Raw genomic sequence first — 15599 nt, 5'->3', positions numbered from 1 at the left:
TGAACTACTGATTCATAGGACAACATGAATGAATTTCAAATAACATAATGCTAAGTGGAAGACACAAAATAGTATATACGCTACATTATTTCATTTATATGAAATTCTAGAAATGGCAAAACTGTAGTGCCAGAAAACAGATCAGAAAGTGAAGACAGAAAACTGACTATAGAGGCATGAGAATATTTTGAGGTGATAAAAATGTTCTGTATCATAATTGTGTTGGAGGTTGAATGACTGTATACATATTAAGTCACTGAATCACACACTAGACATTGAGGAATTTGATTTATGGAAATTACATCACAATAAAACTTACTTTTTCTAAGTTATAAACCTTATCCTGAAATTGAGGCAATAATCTAATCTTCCACAAAATACTCAGGAGTGAGAGTAAAAAATCAATTCCTTATTCTAGAAGACTAATGATAGAAATTACTAGGAAGTGCATAATTTAAAAACATCATTCCTTTGGGGAATATCTGTACTTTCCTGTATTTAATTTTTTTTTCATTTCTGGAATATGATTAATCTGTTGTCACTTCTTCATCTTCATAACAGGAAGTCAACAGATAGTAAGAAGCATACAAGCAGAATAAGCTTTTGTTTGGAAATATGAAAGCAAACAGAAGAAGAAACTTAAATTATTGGAAGTGGTAGCCTCTAAGAAGCAGAAATTGGAAAAAGAGATGAGATGGGAATGTTATTTTTTATAAGCCATTTAGTATTAACTTTTAAAACCATATACATGTATTACTTTTTAAAATGTCAAAACTGAATTTAAAATAAAAGATAACTAGCTCATTCTCTATTCTTAGTGCCAGAAACTAAGACGCACATAGTACATACTAAAGTTACACAACATTTGTGAAATCACTTCTTAGGTGAGAGCACAATATTGGGAACTACAGAAAATTCTGAAGATTAAATTATTGCTCTTAAGCATATTTTCACAAGTTAAAACAGGACATTTAAGAAGACAAACCACTAATTACCTAGACTGCTTCATTATTTGATAACACATTCTGCTACAGAGCGACATTCTAAAAATCTTTAAGAATGGAAAAAATATCACTGATTTCTCCTGACTTCCAAACTGTAATTCAGTATTTTAGGAAGGAGTCAGGCATGGAATAAACATTCAGTAGAGACCTGCTGAAGGGGAAAAAAAAAATAACAGTACCATAATTAACAGTACTACTCATAATAGAAAGCCCATGGATCCTAATTTTCATTGTTAACACACTCGATTCCTCCCTATAGTACTAGAAGCAGACACAGATGGTATACATCTATTTCAAAGAATCTTACTAAGGGAAGTAAATTACACAGAAAAGTGATTCTCAAAGGGAGTAAGGGATGAGGGGTTGGCAGGATAGCTGAATTCTTGCTCTGGAAGCTGAAGGAGAGTGGAGGTGTCTTCTTCCAATGGATTCACTCCCCACTCCTCATTCCTTATTGATTTATTTCAAGTTTTAAAGGAACAATTGCTGTGGTGATCATTTTGTAATGTACAGAAATATCAAATCACTATGTTCTGCATAGGAACTAATATATTGCTGTTGGTCAATTATACTTCAAAAACAAACAAGCAAAAAAGAGATCAGATTTCTGGTTACCAGAGGCCAGGCTTGTGGGTAGGGAAATTGGATGAAGGCAGTTAAAAGATACAAACTTCCAGTTATAAAGTAAGTAACAGGGATGTAATATAAAACATGATTAATATAATTAACACTAATGTATTAATATATGAAAGTTGGTAAAAGTAAATCCTGAGTTTTCATCACAAGGAAAAGATTTTTTTTCTTTTATTTTATCTGTCTATGAGATAACAGAAGTTTCCTAAATTTATTGTGATAATCACTTCATGATGTGTATGTCAAATTATTATGCTGTCAATTATATCTCAATAAAACTGGAAGAAAAAAATAAAGGTACCACTGCTTAATATTCATTCATTCATTCTGCCTTTAGTTCTTTTTAGCATTTGTCATATGTTTAAGACTCTTCATTATCTTACTGTAATAAATAAGAGAATCTTCTCTTTTTAATAGTTTTATTGAGGTATAATTTACATACTATAAAATACTATAAAATTCAACCATTTTAAGTGCACAGTTCAATAAGCTTTAGTAAATTTATATATTTAGGTACCTATTATCACAATCCAGTTTTAGAACACTTATATCACCCCAGAAGTTCCCCCATGTCCATCTGCAGTCGATCTCCAATCCCACCCTTAGCCCACCACTGATATGCTTTCTCTCTATAGTTTTGCTTTTTTTAAACAAATTTCATATAATGGAATCATACAATATGTACTATTATGTATCTGACTTTGCTTACATAAGGTTTTTGTGGTTCATCCATTTTGTTATACGTATGAGGGGTTTTTTTTTCTTTTTATTGCTGGGTATTATTCCATTGTATGACTATACTATATTTTGTTTATCCATTCACTAGCTAATGGACATTTCAATTGTTTCTAGCTTTTTGTGATTATGAATAACACCATGACCATGCATGTTCAAGTCTTCCTGTGGACTCTGGTAGAATAGGAGACCTACATCTTATAGGACACCACCACACACTTGTTACACTTTACCATTAACATTCAAGTTATTTTTCACATATGTGAAAATGGCCAACAGTATAAGGTACATACTGATACTTGACAAATTAAATTCCTATTGATACTTAAGTGTTTGTTTTTTAAAAAAAAAAAGAAACATGTTACTCAGTTATTCCTCATAATATATGTCTTAACTTTCAATTAAAAAAAAAAAACAACTTTGTCTCCAATGAGTATACCTGCTACAAATAAACTGACAATGAGAATAAAGACATTAAACATCCCTAGATCAGCTTCATAAAAAGCAATCAATTAAGCCTAAATTTCTTGAAAAGTCTTCACAAAATATGTCAACATTTTGTTAAAAAGTACCTTCAGGTCTACATAATTGTGCTCCAAGTATTCAGCCATTCATTCACTTAGTATTTATTGAGTACCTACACCGGAAGTATAAGAACTCTAAAAATTCAATGTCCATGCCTTCATGTAGTTTGTATTTTGAAAAAAAAAAAAAAAAGGCAAGACTTATTAAGAAAATTATAACTATATGTTATACACTTTGGCACTACACCCTTACACTGTTAAGACAACCACCATATAATTCTTTTTAACTAATTTCTACATACTTAAAAATGTTAAAAGTTTATACAAATAAATCATTTTGTTTCTTTAAATGGTCACCAGATTAAATATGCTGTTTGTGATAAACTCCATTAAAATATTAGGCTTTCAGCTTTTGGTAACTACACAATAAACAATGATTCTACAGAATCATTCTGTAGAAAAATGAGATTCAAATACTTCTTTTTGACTTCTAGTGCCCTTTCCAGGAATGTAACCTTCCAAAGGACAACTGACTGAATAACATGTTAAAATGACAATATTAAGTATACCAAATCTTTAGAGCCAGGCCTAGAAGTCTAAATTTTAAATTGTAACTCATATGCATTTGCTATTACCAGCAAAGACTACAGAAACCAATCCTAACATACTAAGAATTATTGACAATATATTATACAGTTTTGTGGAGACTGAAGATCACTTTTGTTATGTTATTCATACAGAAGATATATAACTATCACAGAATTATAGTGATCAAAATTAAAAATCTGAAAATTTACATTTCCTTTAATACCAAGGCAAACTTATCACATTTTACCCTCTAGTCTCTTATTACATGAAAGGAAAGGTTCTTCATAGTTCCTCAAAGAGAATCCTAAATTGTCCCTGACTAATTAATCAAAGTAAGAATAAAGGAAAATCACTTGCTTTATCAAAATACATGACTGACTAAAGACTAAAATTATGTTCTTCTATAATTTAAAAATGTCCATTTCCAATGGCTTTAAAGCTCTCATCATGTGGCCTCCACAAATGGTGTTTACACAGTGTTCTCAAAAGACTATCAAAAATACTTCTCACGATAAACAAAGGCAAGGAAATACATACCACATGAAAACCTTTTTATCCAATGTCATAAAACTAAATAAAAAGAAAATCTTTAACACTTTTCCCTGAAATGTATGCAGTAACATTAAAAACAAAATTATCTACTAAACCACATATCTTCTCTTGTAAGAAATTCATTACTTAGATAAAATATAAGGAATTTTACTCTAATACCAAGTTACAGAATCCCTCTATCTCTTTGAATACATGTTAAATGTAATCAGTGAACAAGTATATACTATGAATCCATAGCATTTCTACAATTAACCCCTTGTAATCTCTTTTTCTATGAATTTAAGTAATTTACTCTCCGTATAGTCATCTGACACAAATAAAAATGGCCCAGTCTATAACATCTTACTGGCTTGTATTATTTATCATTTTTACTATAAATACTGTCTTTCCAAATATATCATAAGCTCCTCTACCGCAGGGAAACACGTACAGCAACAGTTCTATGTACATAGTGTAAGCTCAATAAATTTGGTTACTAATTACTTTAAGAGAGCAGTTTCAATAGCTAGGGGAAAAGGACGCAAATTGCCAAGGATGAAAAGAGCTCTGGTGGGAAGGCATTAAAGCAACAGGTGCAGACCACAAGTTTCAGGCATTTGGCAGAGCAGAAATGGAGAACACTAAAACACATAGATTTCAGGTCAGGTCACTGAGTCTCAGTTTTTAACTAAATTATTAGTAAGGACTGTTTGCTGATCCCAGAAAAACAAATCCCAAGGATACCTCTTATCTCCTAGTTCTACCTGCAAAGGTTACTTTGCATGTAAGTCCAGTTTCCTTATCAAAAATTAGAGAAATTAATTCCACTTTACCTCACAGAATTGTTCTGAAATTCAAATTAAATAATAATGTATCTTAAAGGGCTTCGTATACAAGTAGTATACTAAATGCAAGGTGTTACTATTATCATTATTGAAGATGGATTCTACCCTTTGACCCAACAATTCTAATTCTTCATATTTATCCTAAGGATCTAGGTGGACAAATGCACAAAAGTATCTGTGTAAAGGTGTTCATAACATCCCTGTTTGAAATGAAAAAAACAAAACAACCTAAAATTAACTTTATGGTACACACATGAAATAGAGTATCATATTTAATCTGGTGACTGTTTAAAGAAACAAAATGATCTATTGGTATAAACTTTAAACATTTTTAAGTATGTAATTATGTAATCAAAAATGATTTAACAGATGCATATGAACTTGAAAAAATGTTCAGGATAAATGAACACAAGATTGCAAAAGGTTCATTCTCTTCTTTTATCTGTCAAACTGGATCAGGTCCTCTATTAGAGCCCTCACAGGATCCTTTATTTTTCCTCAGTTAAGCTCATCATAGTTTAAAATGATGTATTTATATCTTTAAGTGATAACATGTGTTAGATGATAATGAAGATGGTATATATATATATATATACATATGCATACACATACGCATACACACACAAAAGCATGCGCAGAGGAGAAAAAAAGTCAGCCACTATTTAAAAATGTCAGAAACCAAAATGAAAATAAAAACAATCTATCCAAAAAATGCATGCTTAAATTACATCAGCACTATTGAACAGAAATGGAACCTGGGTATATATTTTGTCAAATCATACCGCAGAATCTCTTTGATTAGATTAGTATCTGGGAACTGTCTTCATCTAAGAAATGACAAAGAATCATGCTATATCCAAAAAGAGGCAATGCTGTTTCACTTGTAAGGAGAAATCTACAAGAGAAAGCTTTCTTCTGGTCAACACTCCTGCCTAGTTAGAACTATGCATAAACTGCTTAAAATCCAGCTTGATATTAAACTCAACCACCACCTATAGCTATAAGGCTTGGGTAAATTACTTAACCATCTCTAGGCCACATGTGCTTTAACCATAAAATGCGTGATAATATCTTACCTTCATAAAGCAGAGAGCTTTTTCAGATTAAATCCTGAATTCCCTTTCTGCGATTTGTGATCTTCTACATCATAGTATCACATCAATATTCTGGTGAAAGGTTTCTCATCAAATAGGAACAGAAGCAGTTGTCCTACCAACTTACAAGGCGTAATCATGCAAGTCTCCTTCACATGATACTTCCACAGGGGAATATAGTCTTAAGAAATCCAGCAACAGCAAACTTATGCTTCAATGAAGCATTTAATGGAAAGTGTGAGTTTACTGAGGTATATAAATAATTCTCAAGATTTTTTATTTAATCTCGGTTTTAGTGGAAGACAATATCACAGAACACATCACATCACTCAACATGTGGAAAATACTGAAGAACAACACTAATATCATTAAGAGTTTAACTGCTACTAATTTCCACTTTTGTCCTGAAATTTTGGGACCTTTCTATTGGACAAAGACCCAGCAACTAGTTATTTAATACAGAAAATTTGAAAAATATAAACTAGAAAGAAATTTCACAAAAATAAAAATAAGCCTCCATTCAATTATTCTATGACATTTTTAGAGCAAAAATAGAAGATATAACATATCTCAAATTACTTACACTGGGGGGAAAAATCCTCTAAAACTATCCTAAAAAAAGAATTCATCTCCCTCTCACACACATACAAAAAAACCCCAAAAACCTAATAATCCATGAAGAAGACATCCAAAAAGACTGTAAAAGTTCAAGTCTTACAAGCAAAAGGAAAGTTGTTTTGTTTTGTTTTTTATGCCCTCAATCTTAGAAGGTAGTACCGAAACATTGCTGCTGTTTTAAGATTCTTTAAGGATACTAAATAGAAGACATTTTTTTTTAAATTAACTTGAAATTCAACCATAAATTAGTACAGGTATACCTTGGAGATACTGTGGATTTGGTTCCAGACCACTACAATAAAGTGAGTATCACAACAAAGTAAGTCACACAATTTTTTTTATTTCTCAGTGCACTTAAAAATTATGCTTACACTGTACTGTAGTCTATTAAATGTGTAATTGCATTATGTCTAAAAAATGTACATACTTTAATTCAAAAATACTTTATTGCTTAAAATAAAAAGATTGCCATCATCTGACAATGCCACACCTTCAATCTGTAATAAACACAGTATCCGTGAAGCACAATAAAGGGAAGTGTAATAAAATGAGGTGTGCCTGTACTTACTACTTTCTAGACGACCTCAAAGTAATGCAATTACTATATATGTGTCACAGGTTCCTATCAATATTTATTGCCAATTTTGACAGACTTACGGTTCTTTGCATATATAAGTTCTGATACCATTTTATTCTCATGACACAGAATGACAAGAGTGTTCTTTAAAATTAATTGTAGCTTTCTGAACTCTACTAGAATATACTTGTTTAAAAGAACAGGCAGTTTAAAGATTTTCATTCTTCAAATACTACATATTGTTTTCCTTTCCAAATATATTAACATCCTTTAGAATACAAAGTAATCAGGGGGTTTGCCAAAGCAGGAGTTGCATATTCTTCCATTATTTCTCATTCCAGAGTCTAATCAGACTCGGCACAAAAGAGAAGCTCAGTTCCAATTTAGGACAGTCTACCTAAGTTTGAAAACCTTCTACTCCTCAAGAAACATCTACTGTCTACAGAACACTGTTATAGATACTAGGGATAAATCTTTAGGCAGAAGAGATTCAATCCTTGTCTTCATGGAGTTTTTAGTCCAATAAATGAGACATGAATTTATCAAACAATCAGATAAGTGTATCTCTACAGACTGTGATAAACACTACAAAGGAAAAGTGGGGATGCCATGAGATATGTGACTACCTGATCTACTTTGGCAGATCAGGAAAGGCTTCCCTGAAGAAGTCATTACTGAGATGAAGTAAAAGTGTTATTAGATAGTGATACCTTGGCAAAAGGGGAAGAAAAACGATCCTCAGAAAAAAATAGAGAATGTGCAAAGACCCTGAAGTAGGAGGAAACACAGAGTACCAAAGGAACTGAAAGAAGACTAGCCAACACAATTCATCAGAATTGTATTTGGGGCAAGAGTGTCCAGGTGAGAAGTGATGATATCTTGGATTAGGAGGGTAGTAAGAAAGGGAAGAGAAAAGAAGGTAGATTCAAGAGTTATTTAGGAGGAAATTGGTGTTACACTGAAGCCATGTAGAGTAGTGTTAGCAGAGTTTTAAAGGTGACAGATCTTGATATTTTTCAGTTCTGAGACCAACAGTAAAGAAGCTGGGAATCTGAGCTTATCCAATGCTACTTGATGAGCCAGACAGAGATTCCAGCCAGTTCTCTAGAAGCAGTAACATCTCAGTAAGGATGATTTTGGGAAGTGTGCCAGAAGGCCATGACCAAGACTACAGTAAAGTCAACCATGAATTTTTTAAAAATTATGTATTATAGATCCCACTTCCCAGTTGTCAGAAGGATCCCAAATGATAAAACTACTAGGATTGTTGAGGTATATGCTTTTAATATTACATTGTATCACTCATTTTCTCTACTTTGTACTTCTGTGAAAGTTAAGATTTCAAGTCTTGGGAGAAAGAAGGAATAGGAATTTATAATGAGTCAATTCTCAGCTCTATAAATTTATAAAGTAGCATTTTATATCAAGAATATCACATTATACCTGAGAATATTAGGGTAAAAAAGTCAACCAACTTTATATCTTAAAGATGCTACAGTGTCAGGAAAACAAGTGTCATTTTATGACACACAGGAGATCAATGATCAAGATACGTAATAGGAACAGCAACTGCCATACAGGAAGCTTTTTGATAAGGAAAAGAAGACACATAATACTCATCAACTCTATTCAGATGACTAATAAATGGAAATTTTTACAAGTTTATTTCTTTCTGCTTTCTGTAACCTGTATAATAAAATCTTTATTAAATCCAGGAATAAGTTTAGAGTTAACAGTGTCTCCAGTGTTCCCTTACAAATGAACTAACACTATCTCCCAAGTACCCCAGTACTGGAATTTGATCCTTGGCTCCCCTACTCCAGGAAGCTGAAATTTTAAATGGTATTTCTAGTGTTCCACTTTAACATACTAGTTCTCATCTATAGTTCCCAGCCTAAATGCCACACGTCAGTGGACCCCAAGATAATACAGTCTAAAATCTTTTTCTTTCTTTTTTACTATTTATATTCCCATGAAAAATTACCTTACTCAGTCTTAGGTGGGGTAGTCCAATATACATGTAATTATTTTCCCTGGGGTACTAAGAACAATGTGGTATACTTGTAGTTTTACGAATTTTCTGACATGCTGTGTTAAAATACACACTAATTAGCAATGTGGTCCCATATACAATAGTAGAACCCTAACAAGAACACTAGCATGAAAGAGAAACACCACTTAGTCAAAACCCCAAGCTGAGCAAAGTATAAGTTAACAGATGACAAAGACATTAATAACCTGTAACATCATTTGTAAAATCTAGAAATACACATCCTATTTATGCCTCTATATAATCCTTGAGTTATTAGTAAGAATGGCACATCTACAATGATGGGGTGGTATACTGAGTAAACAATATAGTAACTCATCTCTAAAACTGTCAATAAATCACTGTCACAGAACTTCAGGGGAAGAAGGGACTTTGTTGAGTATGTAGTTCATCCCCTCAATTTACCATGAGAATAGTAAAGGACAGAGAAAAAAATGTAATGAGTTCATATACATGATTTCTAGAAAGCAGGAAACAATAAATACTTGTAGCATGACAACACATGTTTGGTTTCCCTATCTGGTACTTTCCCCATGTCTCAAAAGTTAAAAAAAATTTTTTTGTTTAATCTACACATAGATCGGAAAACTCATAAATTCCAGAATACAGATGTTAATTGCTGACACCTTAACCAGAGAAACAGTAAAGAGCAAGAAAATTTATACATTTTTTAAAAATGCTGCATATTATATTTTCATCCCAAACTTACCACAAGAAACCCTCTAGACACACACAAAAACATAAATGCAGCATATTATGCTTATGGCTAATTATTTTTATAATTTTAAAAATTGTTTAATATACAGAATACCTTACCGAAGAATAGAAGCCAAAATAGCAAACACACAGCTTTAAAGATAAATCAAAAAGAAGGGTGAATCCTTTGCCTCAGTGATGTCAGAAACGCAGAGTGGGAAGATCTGACCTTTTGAACTCTAATCTATAGGAAACCTCGGGTTTTCTGCATCAGTTAGTAGAAGCCCATACTTCTGTTCCCTCCCTAGCCCATCTCAAGTGACTACTTAAGTACCTGTCTGGAGTTCCCCAAAGTCTTCAGGCAAACTTAGTTACCCAGAGATTGCTCTGTGCCCCTCCAAAATGAATGCTTATATTCTCCTTACAAAACTTTGGGGCAAAGGTCTCATTCAATTCTTTTTATCAATGGAAAAGGCAAGCATCTGTTGATTTCAAGAAAAACCTTTTGAAAACTTCGTATGAGATGAATCTTTAGAATTCACTGGCCCTCTAGAACAAAAACACTGAAGAGACAGCTGGACACTACCAAAAATTTTCAAAAAACAGAAGTCAACTATGTCTGAATACACCCAGACAAGTATTTTTTAGGTATTTGTTTTGACCAAAGAATAAGCATTTTCTTTCTGGGTTTTGTTTTGTTTTGTTTTGTTTTGTTTTGTTTTTGCTTTGAAAGCTCCCTTACCAATTCAGTCTTACCCTTTAAAAAAAAAAAGTGCCCACGAACTTCCTATTCTACTTAAATATTTTTATTTCTTTAACAAAACCCTTGATTCTGCTTTATAGCTGGCCTGAGCTATTCCTGATTTTTAAAAATTCTTGGATCATCCAAGTTTAAAGCTGGCCCAAGATTACATTTAGCATGTGGTTGCACGCTTGGACACATGCTGCCAAGTCTCTAAACTTACATTCCCCTCAGTCACAGACATCTCCACTTAATAATCCCAGCAAGGAGTTCTTTGGTTGTCTCTCCAGAGTCTATTCCTTCCCTTCTACACAAAGTCAGGTTATGATCCCTAGACTTTATTATTTCAAAAAGGGCAAATCCCTGGGAATGGTGGTAAAAGCACCCATTTGGCTGTTCAGTGTTGCTCTAGACCTGGTATTAGAGAACTGAGGTCAGCAGGGTCAGCACTTCGGTCTGAGTGCTCCCTTCCTCCCTCCCTCCAGCTGCCCTTTCTAAACCTCCCCAGCTTACTACCTGTTGGCAGTGCTGGTGTTGCTGCTCCCGCTGCTATGTTTCTGTGCCCGGCTCAACCTCCGTGGGGTCTTTGAATGCTGCAGCCGGGGGCTTGGCATGGAGGGGAACGTTGAGGCGTAGCCATGTTCACACTCTAAGGAGATAGCAAGAAAAAAAGATAAAGAGGAATACACCCAAATTCATGGATTCACAGATCTGAAGTCCTTGCAGTAACAGGCTGTTGAAAACAAGAGAAGAAAAAGAGGTACATTTTCCCCACTCTTTCTGGGTGGAAGATAAAATTCCCAGCCCTTGCCTGGACATCAATCCTGTGACATTATATACAGATGCAACTCTCACTTGGAAGGTGTACCAATACCTCCTCTAAACCAAGTAATTTCTCCCTCCTCTCCAAAATCCTTCTCTCCATTTCTGAAACCAGTTACCATTCACCTCAATTATTTTACTTGCCTCAAAATCCCTTTTCCTTTAACTATCCCCACTTTCTAGAAGGTGTCACTCCAAGCCCTACATTTTTGTGTACTTCAAATAATTCAATCACCAGTCTTTGAAGGATCCTTTCTCTCCTGATACCACAATTCCCAGAGTTGGTACTCTTCATATCCCAATCTCTTTACATCTCTTTTAGTCTCCATTCCTAAAGCGATCGCATCACACCACACTTAGGATTGGCAGAGGTCCCTTTCCCACAAGTGTCTGGCCTCCTCCCTGCTCTTCAGCTGCATTGCCTTCCTTGCTCTCAGCTCTCCTCCACCCGGACCGGCACTGCTCCCACCAGCTCCCTTCAGCTCTTTCTGTCCAGGTCCTCAGATCACCTCCACTCTCAGCATCCTCCTTCCCTCCCTCTCCTCTGCTCCACCTCCCCTCAGGGCCAGCTCCCTCCCATCCCCCAGATGACAGTCTGCTCCCCTGCTCCCCGTGCACATACACTCGCGCCCCCTCACACACATGCACTAATGTACGCCCCCTCCCACAGGCACCCCTCATCACACACGCACCTCACACGAGGCACACTCCTCACACATGCACCCCCTCCTCACACGCGCACCCCCTCCTACAGCGGACCCTCTCCTCACAGCGCACCCACCTCACACGCGCACCTCCTCCTTATAGTGCATCCCTCCTCACACGCGCACCCCTTCCTCACATGCACACTCCTCACACGCGCACCCCCTCCTCACAAGCACACTCCTCACACACGCACCCCCTCCTCACACGCACACTCCTCACACGCGCACCCCTCCTCACATGCACACTCCTCACACGCGCACCCCCTCCTCACAAGCACACTCCTCACACGCGCACCCCCTCCTCACAAGCACACTCCTCACACGCGCACCCCCTCCTCACAAGCACACTCCTCACACGCGCACCCCTCCTCACACGCGCACCCCCTCCTCACACGCACACCCCCTCCTCACACGCACACCCCCCTCCTCACACGCACACCCCCTCCTCACACACGCACCCCTCACCCGCCGCACCGCAATCCCCTCGCGGAGCAGGAGTGCGCGGGCTCAGGCGGTGGAGGAGGCGGCGGCGTCCAGCCGTTACCTCGGTCCCGGCGCTCCAAAAACTCGGCCGCCTCCAGCAGGCGCTGCACGTTGATCATCCGCACCCGCTCCATGGGCACCGCGGGCGGCGACCGGGGCCTCTCCGCGCTCCCCTCCCCGGCCGACAGGAGGCGCCGCCGGCGGCTACAGCCCGGCGCCACCCGGAGACATGTGCGGCGGGCGGGCGGGCCAGCCCTGTCGCAGCTTGGCGCGCTCTCTGCCGTCCCCGTCGCCCCCGCCGCTCCGCCGTCCCCGCAGCCCCTGCCACTCCCGCTGCTCCTCCGGCAGCCCGCACGCGGTTTGTTTACCTCTCCGCGCGAGCACGGGGGGAGGGCGGGAGCAGTGCCACGGCCCGCCCCCTCCCGCCCCTTCCTCTGCCTCTTGGGAAATGTAGTCCTGCCCCGCCCACTGCACCCCGGGAGTCGTAGTACGCATGCCGCCTCAGTGCGCCTGCGTCCGCGATGGCCGCTAGGAGTTGTAGTCCGCTGGATTTCCCCGTCCCGGTTATAAAGACTACGAAGTTTTCTGGCCTTTGCTTCTCAGACAGAAGAGTTGAGAGAATCTACTCCCGGGAAGGCCTTTTTTCAGTGATTCCCTGAAAGTGCCCAAGAGCCACAGCATACTTTATCCCAAGTGCCACGTTCAGTATCGACTACTACTTTCTCGGGAAACTTCTGTGCCTAAGCTTACCCATCTGCGGAATGTGCTGCTCAGACAACACACAGGGAAATACTTGAAACTGTTCAGAAACAGTTTACTGTTCAGAAACAGTTTACTGTTCAGAAACAAGGGATGATCCTATCAGAGCCAGAGAGGGCTTCCTATGGCCCTTATACCACCTAAGTTTTCAAAAAGTAGAGGGTTTTTTGTTGGGAGATATTTACTTACTCACTTACTTACTTACTTACTTATATACACACACACAATTTTAAGAAACTCCTTTCTCCTCCTTCAGCCCCTCATTCATGATTTTAGAGGTTAGGAAACTTCTCGGGTGCTTGCAAGTGAAGGATATAATTCAGTGGGTAAGTGATTTGGTGCTGGAGTCACACAGGTCTCAATTCAAATCCTGACTCTGCTACTTAACACTAGCTGTGTGGACTCTTCAGGCCTCATTTTCCTCATGTATAAATGGGTATAATTACTCCAGGTATCCAAACATGGAAAGCCTGCTGTCTGCCAGGTATTGTACTAGACATAATGTGTACAATAATGAGAGAAACAGACATGGACCCTGCTCCCAAGGAGTGTAAAGTCCATAGGGCTTATTGCGAAGATTTAATGAAATAATTCCAGCAGTTAGTACATGGCACTCCATAAATGGAAGCTATGATGATTGTTTCCTTTCATGTTCTTCTCCATACAGAGGGAACTGAAGGCAAAGGCTAAAGAGAGCAGGACCACATTACAAGACTGCCAATGGATGCTCTCACCGCCATTGCCTTTCCAGGTACCCAATCTAACAAGTCCTTAAAGTCTAGACCAGAGTTTCTCAGTCTCAGCATAACTGACATTTCGGGTGAATAATTCCTTGTTGGGGGTGGGGGATGGAGGGAGACCTGTGCATTGTAGGATATTCAGCAGGATACCTGGCCTCTACCCACTAGACGCCAGTAGCACACCACCAACTCAGGTATGACAACCAAAAACGTCTCCAGACAATGCCAAATGTCTCTTGGGGCACAAAATCCCCTGATTGAGAATCCCTGGTCTAGAGTGAGGAAGGGCAAGAGGGTTGTAACTGTTAAATGCTCCAGGAGCAAGCTTCTGTAAACATCCATAACTTTTTCCCACCCTGATGGCTTTAACCTGCTGGTGGACACACAAAATAACAAAAAACTTGGTGAGGGGAGAATTTCCCCTTCCCTATGATCATTCCAGTGTCTACTGCAGAAAATACCATCTCAGGATGAAAATGTTACTCTCAAAAATGTTATGGGCTTCATGCTGCATTTTAATATGCTTCCCCACCCCCCACTTTCTTTCCCCAAAGTGAACAAGATTTCCAATGAGGTCAAAAGCTGCAAAATTCTTCCAGCCCTTTTAAATATTAAACTTGGCACCACATTTAAGAACCAAATAGATGGAGAACCAAATACAGGGAGACCCAGAATGAGAGATGTTCACAAACCACAGGAGAGTGTATTTATTTATTTTTTTATAAAGGCTTTGAAACAGGAACTGTGCTTTTTCAGCTGTTGGTTGGGTTGCTTCAGATCTGGGCTTTCCCATTGGTATTGGTAACAACAATTCTCCACATTCAGCAAGGGACATGTTGGGTAGGGGCAAAATGGAATTGTTTAAAAGAAAATACCTATTTACTCAGAACATCTTGTAAGTCGAGGGTAGAAATTGTTAGTTTCTACCACTTACATAATAACCCCTGTAAACTGTAGATCCCAAATCACGGGTTACCCCAGGAACTTAAAAGAGGTAGTTATATGACAAGTAAAAGTCTACCCAATAGAAGGTAAACCATGTGACACACAATCAAGAAATAAAGCACAAACTGAAAATACACTTGGGTCCAAGATGAGTTTAAGCTATATATCATAAGCCCTAGCAGGGTATTAGAGAAGCCAGGATGCTTGTTGCACATGCCTGGCCTTTCACAATTGACCTCCAGATGAATTAACTAACCCTTCTTTTTTTTTTTTTTTCCATTAAAGGTTATTTTTAAAATACATTTTTATTGAAGTATAGTCAGCTTAATGTGCCAATTTCTGATGTACAGCATAATACTTCAGTCATATAGGAACATACATATATTCATTTTCATATTTTTTGATCATAAGTTACTACAAGATACTGAAAATAGTTCCCTGTGCTACACAGTATAAATTTATTGTTCATCTATTTTATATATAGTAGCTAGTATCTGCAAATCTCAAAC

The 15599-nt window shown here is 37.7% G+C and overlaps 1 protein-coding gene across 2 annotated transcripts in view; it reads right to left on the bottom strand.

Annotated features, from left to right (window-relative positions):
* Positions 1 to 15599, bottom strand: part of MXI1 (MAX interactor 1, dimerization protein) — a 77444-nt gene that overhangs the window by 47480 nt on the left and 14365 nt on the right. The window contains exons 1-2 of one of the 2 annotated variants that reach the window (XM_031461736.2): positions 12708 to 12928; positions 11154 to 11286 (exon numbers count right to left, since the gene is read on the bottom strand). In XM_031461736.2, the coding sequence (XP_031317596.1) occupies positions 11154 to 11286; positions 12708 to 12780 (206 nt within the window). In that variant the 5' untranslated portion in view covers positions 12781 to 12928. Of the gene's footprint in view, positions 1 to 11153; positions 11287 to 12707; positions 12929 to 15599 lie in introns of those variants that run through there. The other variant, XM_064488401.1, reaches the window with a different exon arrangement.

Source organism: Camelus dromedarius, chromosome 8 (assembly GCF_036321535.1).
Source record: "Camelus dromedarius isolate mCamDro1 chromosome 8, mCamDro1.pat, whole genome shotgun sequence".
In the NCBI taxonomy this organism is placed as follows: Eukaryota; Metazoa; Chordata; class Mammalia; order Artiodactyla; family Camelidae; genus Camelus; species Camelus dromedarius.
The sequence above is the reverse complement of the archived record's forward strand: the minus strand, read 5'-3'. Positions and strand labels throughout refer to the sequence as shown.